Raw genomic sequence first — 26168 nt, 5'->3', positions numbered from 1 at the left:
TTAGGAGATTTCCTCCCTCAAAAGGAATAGATTCAAATTATTCATTATAAGTTTTCACATGACTTAGAAAATATATACTGTGTGTACAGTTCATTGTGAAAGGAATATTCAGACACAAAAACATTAAGAAGTGATTATTGGTTTGCAAGTGTTTTACAAGGAAGCTCAGAATTTGAAGAACCAGCTCACTGAATGTAAATTACAGTAGGTGTTTCAAAGAAACAAAAAACTCGTAAGCTTTTTCAAAGTTGAGGTAAATTTGTTCATACTGGGAGAGGGGGGATGATTTTAGCCACATGATTATTATATCTTTAGACATTAGTTTTGCAAATTTCAGGAATTACAACATTTTGTTAAGAAATGAGTAATTTAGCAACTCAAGATTTCATCTATTTGGAGACTATTTAGACAAACTTCTTTCTTATTTGTTTCTCAGCATACACTGTAGGTTCACCCCCCCACCACTCTTCCCACTCTTAACGTGGGACTTGAAGTGAACACTTACTTATATGGTGCAGGTTAAGGTGTCAGTTTGCTTCTTCAGCATCAATCAGGATATACTGGCATTTTAATGTTACAATTTTTTGTTATTTCAAGTTATGGTCCAAGATGACAACATAGGAGACTTTTGAACTCACCTCCTCCCACTGATACACCAAATCTAAAGCTCTAAATGGAGCAATTCCCTCTGAAAGATGTCCAGAAGTAGCTGATTAACTTCTAAACATTGGATGAATGAGAAAATACCCATGCGGAAACAGGTCTTGGCATACTCTCAAATACTGGGAGCCACTAAGAACAAAAATGAGCTTGGACAATCACAAAGGATTTAGAGACCGCCAAGAGCTCATGCCAGGCAGAATGCTAAGGGTCACCTCCTATAAAAGGCCACTCCATCAAGCCTGGGGGAGGCCACAGCTTTGTCTACTGTGTAGAAACCAACACCGAGAGTCAAGGAAAACAAAGAAACAGGAACATAATCCAAACAAAAGAAAAAGGTAAACTCCAGAAACAGAACTTAGTGAAACAGAGATAAGTGACTTACCTGATAAAGTGTTCAAAATAAGAACAATGCATTGAACAATGAATTTAAACAAAGAGATAGAAAATATATGAAAGTACCAAAAAGAAATCACAGACCTGAAGAATACAATAACTGCACAGAAAAATAGAGGCATTCAACAGTAGACTGGATGGAGCAGAAAAATGATCAGTGAACTCTAAGGACAGTGGATTCATACAATCAGAAAAAAAAAAAAAAAGAGTGAAGATTACTTAAGGGACTTATAGGACAACATCCAGTGGACCAGCATTTGCATTATAGGGATCCCAGATGGAGAAGAAAGAGAAAAGGAAGAAACTTATTTGACGAAATACTGGCTGAAAATGTCCCTAATCTGGGGAAGGAAACAGACATCCAGATCCAGGAAGCCTAGAAAGTTCAAAATAAGATAAATCCAAAGAGACCTATATCAAGACACATAATTGTCCAAAGTTAAAGACAAGGACAGAATCTTAAAAGTAACAAGAGAAAAACAACTTCTTATATACAATGGAATTTCCCATAAGACTATTAGCAGATTTATTAGCAGAAAATTTGTAGGCCATCATGGAGTGTCATGATATATTCAAAGTGCTGAAAGAAGAAAAAAAAAAAACTGCCAACTAAGTAACCTCTACCCAGAAAAGTTGTTCTTCAGAATTGAAGTAGAGGTAAAGAGTTTTCCAAACAAGCAAAAGCAGAAAGAGTTCATCACCACTAGACTGGCCTTGAAAAAATTATTAAAGGGATTTCTTTAATTTGAAACAAAAGGGTGTTAATTAGTAACAGGAAAACATATGAAAGTATAAATCTCACTGATAAAAGTAAATATATAGTAAAATTAAGAATAACCTAATGTTGTAATGGAGGTGGGTAAATCAGTTATAAATCTAGTAGGAAGGCTAAAAGACAAAAGTAGTAAAAATAACTATAGCTAAAATAATTTCTTAAAGGATACACAAGATAAAAAGATGTAAACTGTGATGCCAAAAATACAAAATGTGGGAGGGAGGGTAAAAATGTACAGCTTCAGAATGCATTTGAACTTAAGTTGTTATGAACTTAAAATAGACTGTTATAAATATGTTTGTATACCTAAAACTAATACAGTTGTTCCTTGGTATCCTTGGGGGATTGGTTCTAGGACTCCATGCTGATACCAGAATCTGCAGATGCTCAAGTCCTTTCTATAAAATGTCATAGTATGGTTGGCCCTCCATACCTGAGGGTTCCGTGGTTGGTTGAATCCATGGATGTGGAACCCATGGACACAGAGGTACAATGTTATGTGTCAAAAAATACATCAAGTTTTAAGGAATTAAAACAATGGTTTATATAAGCCTCATGGTAACCACAAAGCAAAAACTTATATACATAAAAGAGAAAGGAAATCTAATCATACCACTACAGAAAAGTATCCAATCACAAAGGAAGAGAGCAGGAGAAGAAAGAAACAGCACTTATAAACAGCCAGAAAACAATTAACAAAATGGCAGTAAGTTCATACCTATCAATAGTTCCTCTAAATATAAATGGACTAAATTATTCAATCAAAAGACAAAGAGTGGCTGAATGGATTTATTGGGTTGGCCAAATAGTTCATTTGGGTTTTTCCATAACAGCTTATGGAAAAACTTGAATGAACTTTTTGGCCAGCCCAACTTAAAAATAAATAAATAAATATTAAGAGTTATAGAGGCAGAAATAGACAACAGTAGAAATAGTAGGGGAATATCACAATTTCATCAAAGGACAGTTCATCCAGACAGAAAATCAACTAATGTGTCAAATAAGAAATCATAAGAAAAAATTAAAAATCTCTTGACACAAATGAAAATGGAAATCCAACATAACAAAATTTATGGTATGCAGCAAAAGCAGTTCTAAAAGGTAAGTTCATAGTGATAAATGCCTACATTAAGAAACAAAATCTCAAACAACCCAATATACCTCAGGAACTGGAAAAAAGAAGGACAAATGAAGCCCAAAATTAGTAAAAGGAAGGAAATAAAGATCAGAACAGAAATAAATGAAATAGAGACTAAAAAGACAGTAGAAAAGATCAAAGAGCTGGTTTTTGAAAATACAAAATATACAAACCTTTAGCCAGATTCAAAGAAGAGAGGACTAAAATAAAGTCAGAAATGAAAGAGGAGACGTTACAACTGGTACCACAAAAATACAAAGGATCGTAACATTCTACTATGAAAAATTGTATGCCAACAAATTGGAGAACCTAGAAGAAATAGATCAATTCTTAGAAAGATACAACCTCCTGGGACCAAGTCATGAAGAAATACAAAACCTGAACAGACCAGTTACTAGTAAAGAGATTAAATTAGTAATCAAACACCTCTTGACTGGTGAATTCTACCAAACATTAAAAGAATTAATAACACTCCTTCTCAAATTCTTCCAAAAAGTAGAAGAGGAGGGAACACTTCCAAACTCATTTTCCAAGGCCAATATTACCCTGATACCAAAACCAGAAAAGGACACTACAAGAGAAGAAAATAACAGGCTAATATCACTGATGAACATAGATACAAAATCCTCAACCAAATATTATCAAACCAAATTCAGCAGTACATTAAGAGGATCTTATGATCAAGTAGAATTTATTCCAGGGATGAAAGGATGTTTCAACATATGCAAATTAATGTGATACATCATATTAACAAAATGAAGAATAAAAATTATATGATCATCTTGATAGATGCAGGAAAAGCGTTTGACAAAATTCAGTATCTGTTTTTAATAAAAATTCACAACAAAGAGAGCGTAGAGGGAATGTGCCTCAACACATACTGAAGACCATAAATTGACAAGGCCACAACTAACATCATACTTAGAAGTGAAAAGCTGAAAGCTTTTCCTCCAAGATCAGGAATAAGACAAGGATGCCCATTCTCACCACTTTCATTTAACATAGTACTGGAAGTTCTAGCCAGAGCAATAAGGCAAGAAATATAAAGGGCATCCAAATCAGAATGGAAGAAGTAAAACTTTCTCTATTTGCAGATGACATAATCTTTATAGAAAACCACAAAGACTCCACCAAAAACTGTTAGAACTAATCAACAAATTCAGCAAAATTCCAAGATAGAAAATCAATATATAAAAGTCAATTGCCTTTCTATACACCAACAACAAATTATCAGAGAAATTAAGAAAAGAATAAAATATCCAGGAATAGATTTTACTGGGGAGTTGAAAGATCTAGACACTGAAAATAAGATGTTAATGAAAGAAATTGAATAAAACACAAATAAATGGAAAGATATTCCATGCTCATGGATTGGAAGAATTAATATTTTTTAAATGTCCATACAGATTTAATGCAACCCCCTGTGAAAATTCCAGTGGTATTTTTCACAGAAATAGAACAATCCTAAAATTTGTATGGAACCACGAAGGACCCCAAAGAGTCAAAGCAATCTTGAGAAAGAAGAACAAAGCTAGAGGCATCACATTTTCTGGTTTCAAACTATTACAAAGTTATAGCAATCAAAACAATATGGTATTGGCACAAAAACAGACACAGATCAATGGAACAGAAGAGAGATCCCAGAAATAAATTCATGCATATATGGTCAATTGATTTACAACAAAGAAGCCAAGAGTATACAATAGGGAAAGTATTCTCTTTCAAAATATTCTGGTGCTGGGAAAACTAGACAGCCACATGCAAAAGAATGAAACTTAACCTCTGTTTTACACCATACAGAAAAGCAACTCACAATGGATTAAAGACTTGAACGTAAGACCTGAAACCTTAAAACTTCTGGAAGAAAACATAGGCAATATGCTCTTTGACATCAGTCTTAGCATTATTTTTTTTGGATTTGACACTAAAAGCAAAGGCAACAAAAGCAAAAATAAACTACATCAAACTAAAAAAGCTTCTGCACAACAAATGAAACCATCAACAAATGAAAAGTCACCCTACAGAATGGGAGAAAATATTTGCAAATCATATATCTTATAAGGGATAATATTCAAACTATATAAAGAGGTCATAAAACTCAGTAACAAAAATCAAAAAATCTGATTTAAAAAATGGGCAGAGGTATTGGGGTGGTGGTGTGATGAATTGGGAGATTGGGCTTGACATATATACACTAATATGTATAAAATAGATAACTAATAAGAACCTGCTGTATAAAAAAATAAATAAAATAAAATTCAAATCAAAAAAAAAAATAATAAGGGAGGGAGGGAAAGAAGAGTTACCTCTTAACTATAAAAGTAAGCAAGGGTAAAGTTATGTTGGTTTTCATATATTTTAACTAACTGTTTGATACTGGCTACATTTTATATAGTTCAAAGCAAAGTCTTTTTATTTCATTTGTTTTCATGAATTTTAAAATCCAATACTTATTTTGATTTAGTATTATGTTCAACATTTATTTCACCATAGAATCACCCTCTGTGGCATAGGCATAATACTAATTTTCATTTTCTAGGAATCGTATGGTATATTAAAAAGTTTAACAAGACTAGTGTACCAAGTATTAAATTAAATCTTCATTTACATACTTCTATAAAGCTTTGGCAAGGACTATGTTAAAAATAATTTCAACTGGAGTCAATAAGCCATTTTTCAGTAAATCACTATTGTACCTTGCTCTGTATAATATATACACTAAATCAAATACTGATTTAAAGATACAAGAGAATCAGCTAATTTAAAGAAACTTGTAATTTTTTTAGATTTGGGAATCTTTCTGTAAAATAAAGAATAACAATTTCCCATTTGCTTTAATCTGCTTATTGTTTTAAGGTTGAATTTTTTAGAATGTTGAATTTTCTCTAAATGGCATAGAGCACTACAGCTGAGATAAAACATCATTGTAATCAGGAAGCAGTTGTAGGAAACAAACCATTCCATTTATATTATGCAGAAAGTGACTTAATACAAGAAACTAAGTGCTTATCAAGTCATTGAAAGATGGAGACGTAAACTCTAAGCTTGGCCTACAGGTATGATTTTCAGAATAAGGCCACCAAACAGACATACCAGGGAAGCAGACAACTTTGCTACTGTTAGAAACAGAATCAGAAGACTGCTGCCAATCAATTGTTGAACTGAAGAGCACATTGTTATAAGATCAGCATTCTACTACAACTGCCTCTTGACATACAGAAAGCTTGTGACTGGACACTGGAATGTTGCTTTCAAAAACAAAACAAAATAAAGTAAAATCTCCATTGCAATAACACCAAAGCAGCATAAATATTGCTTCCATCCCATTTTCAAAATCACTTGCCAGACATTTTGAAGCCCTGAGCCACTATGTAAAAAAGGCCACCACGCTATGAGGAAGCCCAAGCCTTCTAAAGAAGCCACCATTGACAGTCCCAACTGAGCTCAACCTTTGCATCATTCTAGCCCAGGCCATGTGAGTAAAGAAGCCTCCAAAAGATTCCAAGCCCTCAGCCATTCAAGCATTCCTGACTAATGCCACAGACATCATGGATATAATATCCCCACCTTGCCTTAGTCTAAGTCCTTGCCCACAGAATCTGTAAGCATAATAAAATGATTGTTATTTTACATTATTAACATTTGGAGTGGTTTTTATGCAACAAGAGCTAAGTGATACACATCATAGATATTTTATAAGTTTCAACAAGCATTTCAGAAACAGTTTTAAAGATTATAATACTCTATTATGTGATATATACCACAATGTACCTAAAAGATTATGCTGAATTGTAAAGGAGAGCTGGTTTCCAATTTTTATCTATAACTTAAACTATACTGAATAATTTTATCAATAGAGGTTTTTGTTTCTCTTTTGTATTTAGCATTATTTCTTTATCATAAATTTCCAGAATGACTGTGTCCGGGCTATAACCAAATTTCTTCATAAGTGTTTTGTATCTATTCATATCTATCTTGAATATTTACTGTGGTTAAAAAAAAATTAAAGCAGATTAACTTCCATATATTTAAAAATTTTTAGCAACAACAACAAAAAAATCCTTTAAGTCAATCAGCCCTAGTGAAAACAGAAGAATATGGCCAAAAACTCTGGGCTACCCATGTATAGTAATGTCAGCCAGACCTCATGAGTCAATCATGAGAAGCTGGGGAAAATGTGGCCATACAGTGGGTAGGGGGAAAAAAAGACCAGCATATTGAGTAATCTAATAATTGATATTGCCCTATTATGAGCTCAAATGAAACAATATTCACATGAAACAGCCACCAAAAGATGGTAATAGATAGGCAGCGACCTTGGCTTAGCAAGTCCAGAGTCCTGGCTAAGTGAACAAATTTTACTGTTCTCAGAGCTCTGCTATATACTTTTGTACCTAGATAAGAGGGCGTGAAGAGGACTGTAATCCATCCCACATTACTCTGGATAAGCCCTAGAACAAGGCTTCACACCTGTGGAAGGGGCAACTTTTCCTAACTGGTATGCCCAGAGGGGGGCAATTTGTACCCCCAAAGTAGTCACTCTAAGTCTTTGTTAGTGGCAGCTATTGCCCTCAGTGTTCTTCCTATTTATAAGACTAGATTTGTTAATGAAGGAGGGCTAGAGCTCTTGACTTCTGCTTCCCCATAGCTAACTCATCGTGTGATATTTGTGCCTTTCCATTCAGGAAATCTGATTTCAGAGATCTATGTTAATATGGAAGATGACTGGTCCCAAAGAGCTTGGATCTCAATGTACATTATACAAGCTACTCCTAAACCCTACTAAATAGGCCATCAAAATTGCTACTCCTTACCAAATATTTTAGCTGACCCTGTGGCCTAGTTTTTAAGCATACAGACACTAAGTGAGAAAAATCTGGATTAGAATCCTGCCTCCATGAATACTACTTATGTAATATTAGATGATTTTCTGAACCCTTTTTTCTGACCTTCATTTTCCTCATCTGCAAAAATCAGGATAATAAAGCACCTACCTTGCATAGCTGTTGTGAAGATTAAATGAGTAATGTGTATAAAATACCTAGCATTTAAGTATTCAATAAATGCTAACTCATTTTTAAAAAATAGTAAAACACACTAGAGCATTTAAATACTGAAACCTAATTCTCATCTTTGCACTAGCTGCAAGGGGATCCAGGGAATGTACAATTTTAAGTTTTCAAATTGTTCAATACAGAAAGGCTATAATGGAGTGGACACTGAGTGCCAGTTCCCCATGTCCAATATGGACATTAAACATGATTCTTCTCTATTTATTGTCCTTTGAGTAACCAAAGAAGCACATTTTAAAATGCATTCTGAATATTGTAGAACTATGAGATTATGTTTCAAATACTGTGTGTTAGCATTAAGAACATTTTAGTGCAATTATTTCCAAGTTTTTAAATTATACCAGAACTGAGCTAAACTCACAGGCTCTAAATAAACAGTACTATTTTGTCTTAGACCTGAGCAGTTTTAATACTCTGGAACAAGAATGACAGTAATAATTAATTTTTGTTCAGAGTTTACCACATACCAGGAAATATTCTGGCATGTGACATGTGTTATCACAAAAAATCCCTGAGCTAGATAATAATAGTCCCAATTTACAGAAGAAACTAAAATGTGAAGTCTTCAATAATTTGTACAACTAGTAGGTAGTAGAACTGGGATTTGAGCCCAGGCAGTCTGGCTGTAGAGTCAATATTCTTATGTACCATTCTCAACTTCACAGTAAAATGCTTCCATTCTATATTTTAAACTCTAAGCACTTGAAGTTCTTCCAAAATTTATATAAACAGGTATATATTTAAATTATGCAAAAGAAAGTCTAATACTATAACCTATTTTGTATTGCTATTAAATGGCAGAATACATAATGAGGACATAGAATAAATTTTAAACTATGTTAACTAGTCAAATTTTAAAACAAATCTTATATTTAATAAATATCATGAAAAATTTGGCTAAATACTTTGGCAAAATTGAAATTGGGACTAAATACTAAAATAGCAAGGACTTAGCCATCTTATATATGTTTTGAAAAAAGGAATTCTCACTCTTCATTTATTAATCTACACACTTAGATTCCTTTATATTAAGATTTAATTATGATATTTATGCTGCCTTCTTCCTCTTGGTACAGATCATGTAAATGGACACTGCACAAGTCCAACTTCCCAGAGTTGCAGTTCTGGAAAACGTCTTTCCAGTGCTGATGTTTCAAAAGTAAATCGCTGGGGTCCTGGAAGACCACCATTTCGAAAAGCACAGTCAGCTGCTTGCATGGAGATTGCTTTGCCAGTTACAACAGAAGGTAGGTTAAGCATACAAATTTTTGTGGATACCATTAAAATTTGACATACCACAGTAACAAGAGCTGGAGGATAAGGGATGGTGGTCAGGTGTGAAAGATCTGAAAAACTATGGTCAACTAGACAATGAGCAACTGAGAACCTGGTCGAGCTGTGGCCATGACTCCAAATCCATTCCTCACTACACCTCTTTCATCTCTAAAACCAGAATGGCTGTTTATGGGTAGGCTTTCACCTCCTCTGTACAAAATGAGACCTATGCCTTAATCTGTTCTCTGCACTCCCAATTTCTTTCCATCTCAATGGTAAGCCTCTTAGTGTCTCTATCTGTAGGTAGTTATTTAATGTCTTATAACCTTAGTTTCCTCAACTGTTAAGTGAATGTGACCAAGAAAAAGGGAAGACATTAAATTCTAAAGTTTGCAATCTCATCTTCATATGTTTGAAAAAGGGAGGATTATTTGCTTACTTATGGAATTACTGTTAGGGGCAGGGAGTAAAGTACAAGAGCCAGAAGGCCTAAAATTAAGACACACACACACACACACACACACACACACACACACACACAAAAGGGAGTCCTGTAACTGCTGCTATTGTCTTGCTGATAAAACGCTTTGGGACTAGAAATAGGAAAAAATAATCTTAGGAATGTGCTATGGTAATTCTATGCTATAAAGTAATTCACCATTACCACCCCTCAAAAAACTTGATAGTAATGATGTATATTATTCTTCAAATTTTTAAAATAAAATTTTTAGGGACTTCCCTGGTGGTCCAGTGGTTAAGCCTCTGCACTTCCACTGGAGGGAGCGTGGGTTCAATCCCTGGTCGGGGAACTAAGATCCGACATGCCATGCGGCTTGGCCAAGTAAAAAAAGAAAATTTTTAGTTTTTTCCTTTAACACTATGCCATACTAAATTTGGTCCACATGATCTTCTCTCACAGGTGTCTATGAATAGCAACCTAGAAACATTAGCTAGGAATGTTATAATGGAAGCAAAATATAAAGGTTATAAAGGAAGTAGTACTTTTAATCACTGGATTGAATTGGGAATTTTGAGTTTTAGACATTTCTGCCTCTAACTTGTTGATTCTGGGAAAATTACTTAACTCTATGTCTCTGTCTCCAAATCTGTAAAATATATAGATTATATCCAAGCTCCCTCTCAGATCTAAATTCTATTACAAACAATTATTTTTATAAACTTGCTGAGGGATACAAGGGGGAAATTAGGAATACTATATTTTGGTTTGTAGAAAAAGGGATAGTCTGAGGAACTTATATTTGGTTTTATTGTATATTATTTTATTTATATATTATATTATTATCTCTTTTTATAAAAATGAGTCACACTTATACCTATCAAAAACGAAAGGAGAGGGAAGGCAGTAGAAAGAGGAATATGAGGAACTTGTACTCTGGAGTGATTATATGAACAATACAACCTTCCTAATATTTACCTGAGGTGGTGAGTTTCTGCTTGTTGGAGTGTACACATGTGTAAGAGATGATGAGCAGGAGAACCTGAAACCACCTTGTTTCCTTTAAGTGGGCTGAAGCCCTTTCAGAAAGATTATGGCTGGGGTGGCATTGTCTACAACTCTGTATTTGGCCCTAGGCAAAGCCAAGACTGTATTTGGATTCAAGGTAGGCAGCTTGTAACTAGTTCAGGGAGATAACATTTGCTCTTTAGTCTTGGTGTAAATATAAATAGTTCAATTTTTACAATTTTAATTACTCCAAATATAACAAAATTAGAGGAATGTATTTACCACAGAACATTTGTGACCCTTCAGGTAAGTAGCCACAGTGTTGTAAGTGGGAATTGTCAAGAAATCATTAGAAGTACTTCCAACAATTGAGAGATAGGAGGGAAGCATAATTAACTACACCATAAGTTCTTGTAACCTTAACTATTTAGACTAAACATCTTTTTTTTCTAGATTAGAGAATTTCAACTAACTTGTGAGGTGAGGTAGAGAGAAAAACACAGTGGACTGGAACTCTGGAGACTCAAGGTCTAGTCCCAGCTCTGCCTAAGTTTATGATTTACACTTCAGGATTTGTCTCTTCATCTTCAAAATAAGCTGGTGAACTGGATAAACTGCCTTCCAGATCAGTTAACAACGAATCAAATTCTACTTCCCCCCCCATAATTTTGGTTTTCACGTACTAAGTCTGACTTTACTTGTTCTGGAAACACACTAAAACTAAATTTTTGGTTTTTAACTTTCCATAGAAAGTCGAGAAAATTCCTATAATCGCTCTAGAAGCTCTAGCATCTCCAGTATTGACAAAGATTCTAAAGAAGCAATTACAGCACTATACTTCATGGAGTCCTTTGTTCGGAAAAATGACTCTACTATCTCCCCTTGTTTGTTTGTTGGAACTAGTCTGGGAATGGTGTTAATCATCTCCCTAAACCTACCTTCAGAAGATGAACAAAGATTTACAGAGCCAGTCATGGTATTGCCAAGTGGTAAGAGTTTTTATTTATTCCTTCATTGCTACTTTTTCAAATTTAAATATATGGTATTTTAAAACATTTAATTTGTATTGATCTGGAACAAAGATTTAAGTATTCTATATAATAGGAACTATTGAGAATTTTATAAATCATATACTATCCCAAGTATTGCAGCTTACTTGCAGGGTGAAATAGTCAACCATTTCTATGGTAATAAATTGTGGAACTCCCAACCTAAACAATGCCTTGGGAAATAAGTTTCTGAAAAGCATTTAGGAAAGCCTTAAAGCGAAAGTTTAAAATTTTTAATGAATTGAAGCATTTCTCCAAAGTTCCATGCCAGATCAGAGCCTATGAGTGTTTTACATCATCCTTAAAGAACTCAGATGATTAAGTTGGAAGCAGTCTGACTTGAGGTGGCTTTCTGAATTCTTTGATAACCTGCCCATCTTGTTTTGAAGCCATGCCACACAATTTCTTCCCTTTTTATCCTAGTACCTAGAGAATTTGACCCACGTTATGAGTATTGTTGCTAAAGTATATGTTGTATTCTCTTCCTACTTGACTTGTCTTTTTCCTTTTGAAGAAGAGATGTGTGATTCCTTCTGTTATTCCTTTGAGTATTTTTAAATTTATTCTTATCAATAGTTTTTTCATATATAGAAAAGAGAGTAAAAGTTATCTGAAAAACATTTCTTAAGTAAAAATAATTTTATTAATATATAGGATAAGGGGGCTTCCCTGGTGGCGCAGTGGTTGAGAATCTGCCTGCTAATGCAGGGGACACGGGTTCGAGCCCTGGTCTGGGAGGATCCCACGTGCCGCGGAGCAACTAAGCCCGTTAGCCACAGCTACTGAGCCTGCGCGTCTGGAGCCTGTGCTCCGCAACAGGAGAGGCCGCAATAGTGAGAGGCCCGCGCACCGCGATGAAGAGTGGCCCCCGCTTACCACAACTGGAGAAAGCCCTCGCACAGAAACGAAGACCCAACACAGCCAAAAAAAATTAATTAATTAATTAAAAAAAAAAAAAAGATAAGTGCTGCTTGCTTTCAGCTTTGTTAAGGTGCCAGTCAATCCTTGCCAGTCCTTTAAAAAAAAAAAAAAAATATATATATATATATATATATATATATATATATATATATATATAGGATAAGGGATTTTATGTTAAAAGAACACATATATGGCATGGTAGGTTAGATAGAGTTGTGTTTTCTTTGTTAACTGGTCTGCTAAATTCATATACATGGATTGTAATTCACTGTAGGTAGAACAGTCAGCTCTCTACTAGTGAGGCAAATTAAGAAACATATTTTGTGTGTGTACGGCTTAAAAAACAGAAGTTTATTTTCTCACACTTCTGGAGGCTGGAGGCCCAAGATTAAGGTGTTGGCAGGGCTGGTTTCTTCTGAGGCTTCTCTACTTGGCTTGCAGTTGGCCACCCTCTCACCATATTCTCACGTGGCTGTCCCTCTGTGTGCTTGTACCCCTGGTGTCTCCCCGTGTTTCTCTTAATCTCTTCTTAGAAAGGCATTTGACGGTTTGGATGAGGGCCCACCCTATCAGCCTCATTTTAACTTAATCACCTCTTTAAAGGCTCTGTCTCAAATATGGTCACATTCTGAGGCAATGGAGTTTAGGCCTTCAACATATGAATTTGGCATCAGGGGGGACAAAATGCAGCCCATAACATACACCGTATTTTAAAAGTTAATCTGTTAGGATCACTATATTTTAATTGTAAACATATTTCACAATAAGAAAATATCTTTTATTATAGTTCTAATTTTAAGGAAATATGTATAATTCTCTTATACTGGTTGAAAGAGAGAGAGCCAGATCAGTAAGGTCAAAATGAATTTTTAAGTATTAATTCAATCCATTATTTAACTCAATAAATTTTTATACAGATTGGATACCTAATATGTGCCATGTATTCTTCACAAATTTAAAGGTAAAAATCAAACTCCTGTATACCCAAGTTTACAACTGTAAGTTTAAGACAGTTTTCTAATAAGAGAGTTTCTAACAAATGTGGTTTTCTATGCCACAAGCATAGAAATAAACAAGTGTCTGGAACTAATTTAATGGATCTCTCAGTACTATAAGAAAGTTCTTCAACATTCTTAGCAGATAGACTTAAAATGATGGCAAAATACAAAGTAAGTATAGATTTAACTTAATATTCTGGCATCTGGTTCATAAATATTTGCGCACTCTTTCCTTATCCATTTAAAGAGAGATAATGAGAAGCTATCTTCTCCAAGTTTCTCTGTCAGTATTCCATTCTTTCAAGATGTTAGTTAATATATCAGTATCACTTCATCAGTTGTAACGAATGTACCACACTAATACAAGATGTTAATAACAGAGGAAAGGACGAAGGGGGCATATGGGAACTCTCTGTACTATCTGCTCAATTTTCTGTAAACCTAAGATTGCTCTAAAAAAATTGTCTATTAAGCAGTACCTATAAGGGAGGAAACTATGAGTCTAGGTTCAGATCTGTTTTATAATTAACCACTGAAAGAGAAATAGCCTAATTGGAAGCCATAATTTATGACAATAAAAAGAAAAAAGGAAGGTGGAGTTCCATAAAAAAATATAGAGGGACTTCCCTGGTGGTCCAGTGGTTAAGAATCCGTCTTGCAATGCAGAGGACACCGGTTCGATCCCTGGTTGGGGAACTAAGATCCCACGTGCTGCGGGGAACTAAGATCCCACGTGCTGCGGGCAACTAAGCCTGCGCGCCGCAACTACTGAGCCCATGTGCCACAACTAGAGAGCCCGAGTGCCACAACTAGAGAGCCCACGTGCTCTGGAGCCTGTGCACCACAACTAGAGAGAGAAGCCAGCACGCCCGCACACTGCAACAAGATCCCGGGTGCCACAACTAAGACCCGACGCAGCAATCAATCAATCAATACATACTACAACAAGAAAGGGTTGCAAGTGGAATAGTCTGATAGAATTAAAAAAAGAAAGAAAAAGAAAAGAAGATATAGAGATGACAGAAAGCCAATTCAAATTTAAAGTAGAAAACTTGTCCCCTCTTCCTCACATCTCACTTCCTGACTCCTTCTTCACCTTCTTTCCAGTATCTATTCTCCACTAGTCTCCACTGTTCCACTAGTCCCTGCCCTATTGGTACTGCTCTAGATTATGGGAACCATTTTTTAAAGGTTTGGAATCGGAGGCATTTCCCTCTTCTGTTGCCAGTGCTAAAGTGGGTGACATGTTCTCAGGCTCTGAAGGCATTTTTCCCGTCAAAACATTGTTAAATTACCTTTTATCAGTTGGCCTAGCAAAATTTATCTGAGTCTAGCAATTTCCTCAAAGTTGAATACAATCTATTTCAAAATTTATTCATCCATTCATTCAACATACATTTCCCAAGCTCATACTAATTAATTAGTCACTGGGGATACAATGGTGATCAGGACACAGAATGATCTTTATTCCCAGATTATTTGTAGGGAAGGACAAAAGTAAACAGAAAATTACAATAAGGGAAGTAAAGAATACTGCGCAGCATAGGAGCGGGGGTTTGGGGAAGACCTCTCTAACACAGCAGCCATCTGAAGTGGGACCGATTTGGAAGGGAGCTGTGCACAGTACTGATGTTTAAGAGTAATTTAAAGCAGCATGAGTAAAAACCTAGAGGTAAAAAGAGCATGGCACAGCCAAAGCCTAGAGATAGAATGGTGCTAGTTGAGGCTGGAAAAGCAGGCAGGGGAAGATTAGAGGGCCTTAAAACCATGTTAAGGAGCTGGAAGAGACTTCCTAGATCTGTGGGTTTTTTGTTTGAACAAAAAAATAAAATTGTGACGTGGTATGCTTTTTTCTCTCAAACGCTGGTGCTTAAATTTTCTAATTGTAAAAACATCCAAATACAGAGGAAGATAAATGAAAATTCTGCCACCAGCAAACATTCCCCCTTCTCTGTCCCATCTCCCCCTCCACACTTCTGCCCCTAGGAATTTTACTCTCCAACGGTAATTCTTTGAGAAATTTGCTGAGATTTTAATTTTAAAGCCACTTTATTGAAGTATGATTGACATATAAAAAGCTGTACTATTTAACGTAAACACCTTGATGAGTTTGGAGACAAGTATACATCCATGAAACCATGACCAAAATCTATGCCATAAACATATTTATAACCTCCAAAAGTTTCCTACCCCTCTAATTTTTTGAGACTCACTTTAAATTGTATTTCATTTCTACGTACTGCTTTTTGCTACCAGCTACAAATTATTCTGTAATTACCAATCCTGCCACATGAAGTGCCTATCACTGCTTTGTAAAAAAAATTATTTCATGCTTCATGATCAAACTAGAGATTTAAACTCATGATTAAACTAAAGATTTTCCATAATAAATTCATTCTCTTTACCCCTGAACTATTTCTTCTTGCTCTTCTCCCCATTTCTGTTGATAGTGCCATGATACTACCTAGATAACTTCCATCACTTCCGTTTCTTTTCTGATCCCTTATACTTACTGCCTCTGTACTGGTCTTATTACAATATTGTCTTCATCACCTAATTTCTATACACCATATTCTCTGATACCTTTCACTTACCCATAGAAGCAATTTCTTGAAAATCTTGGAAATCAGTGATCTCTATAAGCTCAGCTTTGTTCTACCTTTCTAATCTGATTTCCTGCTACTTCCCAGCACCAGCTCTCTGGTCCAGCCAGTCTTATTTTCTCACTTCCCTTTTCTCTTTGCTACCTGTCAATCATCTATCATTGGTGGATAGCATATGAACTTTTATGTTTGTTGCCAAAATTTTGGAAAACCTGTATCAAGTTTCTTGGGAGCTGTAAGATTTGGAAGAATTTTCTACAGACTAGCTCTTGGATCCAGACATTTCAAATTTCAAATCTTGTTTCTTCTACATTATCTATATATTTCTAATATTGACATAATATACAATTTGTAATACGATCTTCAGCCCTGCACTTCCACGTCAGATTAATGCTGAGTTGCATCAGGGTGGTGGGAGTTTTCCTGGGAGCCATTCCTATACCTAGAAGGCTTTCAATAACCTAGACATGGTAGTGATCGTGAATCACGTACATAAGTCTACTAAGTTCTAGATGTACCCGCATCTTAATTTCCCTTGTCCAGATTCCTGAAATGCCTATTCACTACAATGTCACTTAACTGGAAGAAAATTACAGTGGAAAGAGAAAGGAGTTTAACTTGATTGTGGTTAAAATATTTTAGTTTCACAAACTTAAAACCCATGAACACGTGCCTCACTTAAAGAAGGGCTGATAAAGAAAAATTAAAAATGTAAGAGATAAAGATTTGTGTAGATAGACTTACCTCATTTTCTCTAGATGTTCCTTTTTGTATACTAAGGATATGATTTTAACTTACTAATTCAGTTTTTTATTACATATTATCTAAGCTTAGATATATCTGTTTACATATTATCTAAGCTTAGATATATTTGTTTACATATCACCTAAGCTTAGATATATTTGTTTTCATATGCAAAAGTATATCAGAGATGATCTTCTTGCCTTTATTCTTTTTCTTACAGTATTCTTGTGTTGTCCTTTGCCTGCTGACAGAAATATCTCCTAGACTTACCCTCTACTCTAGACTTTTCCCAGCCCACTCCCTATGTCAGACTTACTTGCTAGTATTTAATTCCTTTAAAATCCAGCTCTCTGATGAAGAACAATTAACTTATGCAAATGTATAGATGAGTGAATGTGCTATCTCACAGATATAATATGAAACTAGTTAACAGGTTTTGTCTGGAGATCAAATGAGAAGGATGTAGTTTTTAATCTTAAGTCTAAACCTTGATGAGAAATTTCACTCTATGCAAGTATTTAGTTAGGGCCTTTCCATATAAGATGTGTATATTTCAAACATATTTGTGAAATTCATGCATTACATCTTAAAAACTAATAAATAAGAATATAGTTCAAGCATAATGATTGTTTTTGACTGAAGTATAATCACAGCTTAATACAGGAAAACAAACATACACACTCTCCACTTATAGGTAGCAGCTCTATTAGTTGTTTACAGTTCTTATTACTAGTTGTATTGAATGTGTTTGTAGCAATTCTATTTTCCCCAAAGTAGATATACTGTCACTTGAAACTGCTGAGTAAAGCATGGAATCTGTCTAAACCCTTAATAGCTAAACACGTGGGAAGCTATTAAGATTTTTAGATATTTTAAATTCATTGAATTAAAAAAGCAAAGTAAAATTCTCTACAGGTACTATCAAAAAACAAATGAAATTTTACGTACCCTTTTGTCACATGCTACTGTCATGAATTCAAACTCTTGCCAGACTCCCTTCTTTTATGAAGAGATTAAAAGAATGTACATCTTTGGGAAAATCCAATGATCTAGATATATAGTTCTTAATATAGTAGGATAACCTAGAAGAAATGGATAAACTCCTAGAAACATACAGCCGACCAAGACTGAATCATAAAGAAATAGAAAGTCTCAACAGACCTGTAACTAATAAGGAGATTTAATCAGTAATCAAAAATCTCTCAATAAAGAAAAGCCCACTTCTCTTTTTTAATTTAATTGCCCATTAACTTATCTTGGTTGTCTTGACAACAAATTCTCATCAATGATACGGAAATTTGAACTAAAGCACTAAATCACTGAATTTTAGAGTGAAAAAACACCTAAAGATTATCCATCCCAGTAGCCATCACTTTAGTCTGTATCAGAATCACTTGGAGGGTTTGTTACAACCATTCTCAGAGTTTCTAATTCAGTAGGTCTGGGGTGGAGTCTGAGAATTTGTTTTTAAACAAGCCGCAGGTGATAATAGTACAAATGCAATTTTGCATGCTGGGATGGAAAAAACAATGTTCTATCCTCCTGTATAGGGAAAAAGCCAGTCCTTCCTCCTTCCATGTTTCTCCTGTGCGTTTCCTTTACTTTCACATGACTACCACACTCACAACACTTCTGACACCAGATGAGTGGAGGTTTTCTCCACAAACAAGCAAGTCTCTTGAGACACCAGCTGGGTGTTCCACAATTTAACTCAATTCGGACACTATCTACATGGAGATAGTGTCAGATCCCACAGGGTAAGTTCTCAGTCTAATGAGACTGTCCCCTCCCCCTCTTTCAGATGCCAATCCCAAGTCACCTGTTCTTCTGACCTGAGGTTTCCACAACCTCCTCCTCGGGTTCAATTAATTTGCTACAGCAGTTCACAAAACTCAAAAAAACTGTTTACTTACTGCTTAGCAGTTTCCTATGAAAGGATATAGCTGAACATCCGATGGAAGAGATGCCTAGGGCAAGGAATGTAGGATGGGACGTGGAGTTTCCATGCCTTCTCCAAGAGCTCTCTCCCACAGCTCTACCTGCTCAACCCGGAAGCTCTCCAAACCCCCGCCTTTTGGGTTTTTAATGGAGGTTTCCTTACACAGGTGTGATTAATTAAACCATTGCCCATTGGTGATTGAACTCAATCTCCTGCTTCTTTCTTCACCCCAGAAGTAGGGGGGTGGGGCTGAAAGTGCTAACCCTCTAATCACCTGGTTGGTTCCCCTGGCAAGAAGCCCCTATCCTTAGGTGAGGCCCCCAAATCACCTCATTAACAAAATGAAAGACACCTGTGTTGCTCTTGTCAGGAAATTCCAAGGATTTTAGAGCACTGTGCCAGAAACAGGGATAAAGACCAAATAGATATTTATCATAAATCATAACATCACACATACATAATATGGTTAATCACAATCCTGGTTAAATTTAATTCTACCTACTTTATTTCTGTATCTGTGTAGCTGAATATGGCTGGAGAATATATAACCAGACTAAAAAGTCTCATTTTGAAATAAATCATCATTAACCTCAAGTGGGTTCCTGTGCTGCTGGGTAGTCCTCTGTCCACCCTCTTGAACAATAATTACATATTTTCTCCACTCTCCTCAGAGCTCCAATACCTCCTCCACTGTTTTCAATCTCAGCTAATGACCACGTGTCCTCTTTCACTGAGAAAACTGAAACGATCAGATAAGAACTTCAGCAGCTGCCACCACCATGTCTACCAACCTGTCTGTATCTCCATGGTCTCTACCTTTTCTCCTGTTGTGACTAAACTGTGTAAGCTCCTGACTTGGTGAATGTCTCCAGTTGTACACTAGATTCTACTCCCTTTCACCTACACAAGAAAGTCAATCCAGCAAGTTTTCCTGTTTCCTTTATATAATTATAATAAATATTCATCTTTTTACTAGATCAGCATACAAACATGCTGTTATTTCTCCCATTAAAAGAGAAAAACCCTCCTTGAATCTATTCTCCTACAATGCCCCATTTCACTTCTTTTTATTTAGAGCAAAATTCCTTGAAATAGTTATGTTATATTCACTATTTCCAGTTTTATTCTCCCATTCTCTCTTGAGTGCATTCTAATCAAACTTTCTCCCACACCAATCAACAAAAAGCTCTATATAGGTCATCACTGACCTCACTGCTAAATCCAATGGTCAATTCTCAAGTCACATCTTACCTGACACATCAGCAACGTATTGCAGTTTACCATTTTCCCTACCTTATAACATTGCACTTTTCGCTTAGATTCCAGGATACTTTATTTACCTAGTTTTCTTCCACCTTTATAGCCATTCTTTTTCAGTCCCCTTTGCTCGCTCCTCTACATTTCACTGGACTTAAAACACCGGCATGCTCAAAGACAGACTCCTTGAACCTTTTCTGTTTTCTATTTATATTCAAGCTCTACATGAAATCAGCCAGCCTCATTACCTTAAATGTCTTTTGTAATCTAATGGGTCATATATTTATATTTATAGTCTGGCCTATCCCCAAATTCCTGACATAGGTATCCAGTTATAGGGATATGACATACACTTGGATGTCTAATAAGTATCTCAAACTTATGTCCCAAACTGAGTTCCTAATATTCCTTTCCTTTCTCCCACAGTCTTTCCCATATCTATTAATGGCAATTCCATCCTTCCAGTTTCTCAGGTCAAAAGCATTAGAATCAATCTTGACCACTGTATCTCTTTCACACGCTAACTCCAACTTATTAGCATATTCTGTTGGCTTGACCTTTGTAATATACTCAGATTCTGACCATTTCTCACCCTTTATACTATTACCACCTGGTTTGAGCAAGCCTCCATCCATTTCTCACCTGAATTACTGTACTAACCTTTTAACTGCTCTCCTTTCTTCCAACCTTGACTCCCTTTAGGATATACCCAGCACAAAGAGTGATCCTGTCAAATGGAAATTAGATTATATTACTCTATTCTCAAAATCTTCCCATCTCATACCAAGAAAAAGTCTAAGTCTTTACTGTGTCCTACAAGAACCTACATGACTTAGCTCCGTATTATCTCTGATCTCATCTCCTAAAAGTCTGCCCGTAACTACTCTAGAAGGTCAAGATCTGTGAATAGTTTGAGATTTTACTTTACTTGCAAGCTAATAAATTTAAGTTGCCAGTTTCATGGATGCTGATAGAAGACATGAGACTCTTGGATCAGAGATAAAGGATAATCACAGTAGCCAGAATATTTTGTGCTGGTTTCCTGAGCCTTAATTCCACAGTACAATGCAAAGAAGCCTCCTCTTCTGTATAAATCTGCTCAGGCTGCCTTAACAAAATACCACAAACTGGGTGACTTCAACAACAGAATTTTATTTTCTCACACTTCTGGAGACTGGAAGTCTCAAATCAACATACCAGCAGTGTTGGTATCTGGTGAGAGCTCTCTCCCTGAGTTGCAGACAGCTGCCTTCTCACTGTGTACTCATGTGACCTTTCCTACGTGTGGGGGAGGGGAGGGGAGGTGGGGGGGAGAGAGAGAGAGAGAGAGAGAGAGAGGGAGAGAGAGAAAGAAAGAGCTAGGTCTCTGGGTGTCTCTTCTTATAAGGACACCAATTCTATCAGATCAGGGCCCTACCCTTATGACCTCCTTTAACCTTAAATATTCCCATAGAGGGCCCATCTCCAAATATCAATACATCCACACTGGGGGAGTGGGGGAGGGCTTTAATGTATGAATATGGGGAGGGGAAATGAACAAACCTTAGTCCTTAACATCTTCTACTCTATTTAAAATTTAATCACACCCTTTTCCAAGAATTTCTATCCCCTTTTCTGCTTTATTTTTTCCTTAGTACTTATTGCTGTCTAATCTCATATATATACTTATCGTATATATTGTCTGTCTCTATCATAGAAAGTAAGTTCTGTGAAGGTAGGGATTTTTATCTGTTTTATTCACTATTTTATTCCCCTGTGCCTAAAACAGAGCCTAGAACACATAGTAAACGCTCAATAAATATTTGTTGATTGAATGAATTAAGATTTTAGTGGGGAAGACTGGTAATTTGGAAAGCTGGAGTAAGGTACACTTCTAGCCAGTAAGACCTCTTTGAGGAGGAAAATCCTCATTAATTGTCTGGTGAATTATTTACTGTAGACCGAATTGTTAATACCTTATTATAGAAGTCCTTAAATTTAAGCTTCCTTTGGAATGTGTATTTCTGAAATAGTAGAGGCTATATTTTGGACTTAGAGCTTTTTTTAAAAAATCATGTTACATCATCTAAACATGTTATTTTTAATTTTAAATACTTTATAAAGTACTTTCTAAATGGAATGTATTTTTATAACACCCTTCCTAAGTCTCTGGTACATGTACATTCCTGAGGTATATCAGCCTGGGATAACTTCCTTACTCTCTCTACATGATGTCAAAGGAGAAAGGAAAGAAAAGGCTGCTTAGGGGAGAATCTGGAAATGTCCAAAGGTCAGTCTACCCCAAGTTACTTCCTAAGCTTCATAGTATCTTGTCTCTGGGACTGGTAAAAATCACCCATAGGTAATAATCTGGCATGGATATTCAACCTTGGAGATTCCAGGTGAGTAAACCATTTTTCTGTATAAAAGATGCATAAGCCTGCCTAAACACCAAAGCTAGTTTGGATTTTTTTAAATGCAATCAAAATTGCTAGCATGAACTCTAGATATTTAAATTTCATGAAATATCCTGAGTGTTCATTTTCAGAAGAAGAAAAATAGCATTTTCTAGTGAATGGGTCTGTAAAATAAAGAAGTGGAATCAGTTGGCATTTTTTTTAAGCTGGTTATTCAATAAATTAAAAGTATAAATTTTCTAAAATTTGCTCTTTAAAAAAGTATTTTAATGAATACTATATAGTATAATGAAAGGTTACTGGATTAGGAATTAGGAAGCCTGAGTTCTAGTCCAGGCTCAGCCACTAACTCGCTATGTGACCTGGCCCAAGTCTCATCATCTTTCTGGGTCTCTGTTTTCTCATTAATATAATGAGAGGATTTGACAAGTTGATGTCTTAGACTCCTTTTAGACCCTACCTTTTATGATTCCAAGTTATTGCAACTGATGAACTCACAAATCTACTGATTTATGTATAATATGGCAATATTATGACACTATAGATATGAATTATCATAATATAAAACATTTATCACCCATAGATGAATAGCAGCTGTTTTAGAAAGAATTTCATGTGCCAGTGATATGAAATTGTTTTTATAGGTACATTCCTCTCATTGAAAGGAGCTGTCCTAACATTCTCCTGTATGGACCGAACTGGCAGATTAATGCAACCACCATATGAAGTCTGGAGGGATCCAAACAACATAGATGAAAATGAGAAATCTTGGAGAAGAAAGCTGGTCATGAACTGCCCCTCTCCATCCCAAGAAATAGGAGATCATCAGTATACAATAATCTGCTCAGAAAAACAAGCCAAAGTCTTCTCACTGCCTTCTCAGACTTGCCTCTATGTTCATAACATCACCGAGACATCTTTTATACTACAAGCAGATGTGGTGGTCATGTGTAACAGTGCCTGCTTGGCATGCTTTTGTGCCAATGGGCATATCATGATAATGAGGTACTTGCCTTCTTTATAAATTATCTGGTAATCATAACAGTGCAAACAAGGTACAATTATGAAAAGTATATGTGTAATGTGCAAGATGTTATCAAGAAGCAAACTGAGATCATTGTTTCATTATATTTGTGAATGTTTTATTGCTCAAAACTTTGAGGAGACTGAGTTTTTATTTGTTTTTGTTTGTTTTTTGTTTTTGCTAAAAATGCTTTGCATTGTGAATGAAATATGTTAATTGACATCAGGGAATCTAAGGAAAGAGTGATTCTCCAGTCATTCACACATTCATTCAACATTTATTGAGCACATGTTATCTCCCAGATGCCATGCTAGGCACAGGATATATGAAGATGAATAAACTACAAGGAAAGAAATGAACTGTTACCTTTACTATGTTTCATAGTACACACAAGAATTTTCCATACAGAATTTAATTTTATCCTTATAACTTCTCTAGGACATAGGAAAATAAAGTGTTATTTGCATCCTCCATTTTACATATGTTAACAAATTTTCCTGAGGTTGCAAGTCTAGGAAAAAGTGAGATCAACACTGAACAGTATACTAAAAGTCATCACTTTATTTTAACCTGCTCTAGCTATGCATTAAGAAATATACATGGAGGGAGAGCTTGGATGGGCTTTTGAACTGAAGTCGTAACTATATTGAAGGCTAGGTGGAAACAGATGTGAGGGATAATTGAGGGAAATTTGCTGAATGTAAAACCAATTGGTTGTGAAAGGTAATGGAGGTCTTTAAATCTCAGGGTTAGAAGAGAACTTAAAGGTTAAAAAGTTTTATCATGAACTTGGATAATAGTGAGGTCATTAGCAGATAAGAAAGTCAGAATTTAGAAAGACTGATAATGAGAAGTTTGGGAATGAATTGAGAATGAATGCTTGGAATGTGAGGTGCTTATATGCCAGCCTGCAGAAGTTTAGCCAGCAATTTAAGGTCTGGACTCTTAAAAAAATAGGGGTGGAAGATACAGCTCTGGAAATCATTTACGTAAATGCATTAGTGAAAGTTGTAGCAGTGAATGAAATCGTCAAAGAAGACAGTATAAAAAAAGAGGAGAAATAGACTGGTCTTAGGACAAAAATTGGGGGGGGAGGGGTGCATATGTCTACATTTATTAGATAGTGGAGAAAAAAGAAACTCCAGCAGAGGAGATTGAGAAGTCATCAGAGAGCTAGGAAAAGGATCAGAGTAGCAGAACTTCATGAAATGAAAACAACAGCAGAATATCAAAACAAAGGACAGAAGACTACCGAAATGATGGTCAAGAGGCAATCAGAGCAGAAAGGTCAAAGAGTTTGGGTACAAGAAAAAACCCTAGATCTGGCACCTAGATATTAGTGATCTTTGAGAAAGCAAATCTTAGGAGCACGGTGGAGGTAAGACTAAATTTCAAGGGGGCAAGAAGAGAGGCAGTGGCATAGATCAGGGGTTGACAGACTACAGCCCCAGGCCATATCTACCCTGCCCTCCCCCCAATCTGATATTGTACAGCTTGCAAGCTAAGAATGGTTTTTACATTTTCAAATTGTTGAAAAAAATCAGAGAAGAATATTTCATGATATGTGAAAAGTATATGAAATTCAAATTTTCAATGGCCATAAACAAAGGTTCAGGGAACACAACCACACCCATTTGCTTACATACTGCCCGGAGGGGCTTGTGCACAATAGGGCAGAGTCAAGTAGTTGCACCGGAAGCCTAAAATATTTACTATCTGGCTCTTTAAAAAAAAGTTTGCCAACCCCTGAGACAGTATTCTTTGGGAAAATTTTGGTAAAAAGAGAGATGAGAGACAGGAAAGTAGTTCGAGAGCAAAACTGGGTGTTTGAGAGTGTTTTTATTGTTATATTTTCTTTAATAGGGGAGACATGAGTAGATTTGTAAGCCAAGAAGTAGTTAATGAAGGAGAAAGTTTTGAAAACATAAAAACAATCATTTATGGCCTGCTCATTCTCTTACATATGTCTTACTCTTTTTATCTGGTTTCTCTTTCTCAAGCTCTTTTTAGAGATTTCTGAAGAAGGCCATTCCAGTCTTGTTTGAAAATAATGACTTAACTCCTAGACATGCCTTAGAAGGAAAAAAAAAAATGTGTGTATACTCCCCTAAGCTCACGTTTAGTCACTCAAAAATGTTATTTCACAATTTGAGTTTTTAGCTTGATAGTGACTACTTACTCTGTTTTTACAAAATTTTAGTATGTCTTCTTTTCTTAAATGGTATAACTGAAAATTAATTTCTACTTAAATGAATACATGCTACATCTACATTTTTGAGGAGGGGAATTTCTTGAGAAATGAAAAGCAAGAGTTTAAAAAGCAACAGGAGTCATAGCAATAGGAAAGATAAAATGATCTCTCTGTCTCTGCCCTTTGTAAAAGCTGTTTTACATGATAATGACTACTTTAATATTATGTCCTAGTGGAAACTCTTTATGTGTTCATGAGGATCTCA

The 26168-nt window shown here is 35.7% G+C and overlaps 1 protein-coding gene across 3 annotated transcripts in view; it reads left to right on the top strand.

Annotated features, from left to right (window-relative positions):
* STXBP5L (syntaxin binding protein 5L) overlaps window positions 1-26168 on the top strand; it is a 359862-nt gene that overhangs the window by 326426 nt on the left and 7268 nt on the right. For 2 of the 3 annotated variants that reach the window (XM_068546656.1, XM_068546655.1), the window contains 3 exons: window positions 9118-9288; window positions 11531-11770; window positions 23333-23693. In XM_068546656.1, coding sequence (XP_068402757.1) covers window positions 9118-9288; window positions 11531-11770; window positions 23333-23693 — 772 coding nt within the window. The remainder of the gene's footprint in view (window positions 1-9117; window positions 9289-11530; window positions 11771-23332; window positions 23694-26168) is intronic. The other variant, XM_068546657.1, reaches the window with a different exon arrangement.

Source organism: Eschrichtius robustus, chromosome 6 (genome assembly GCF_028021215.1).
Source record: "Eschrichtius robustus isolate mEscRob2 chromosome 6, mEscRob2.pri, whole genome shotgun sequence".
Classification (NCBI taxonomy): Eukaryota; Metazoa; Chordata; class Mammalia; order Artiodactyla; family Eschrichtiidae; genus Eschrichtius; species Eschrichtius robustus.
The sequence above is the reverse complement of the archived record's forward strand: the minus strand, read 5'-3'. Positions and strand labels throughout refer to the sequence as shown.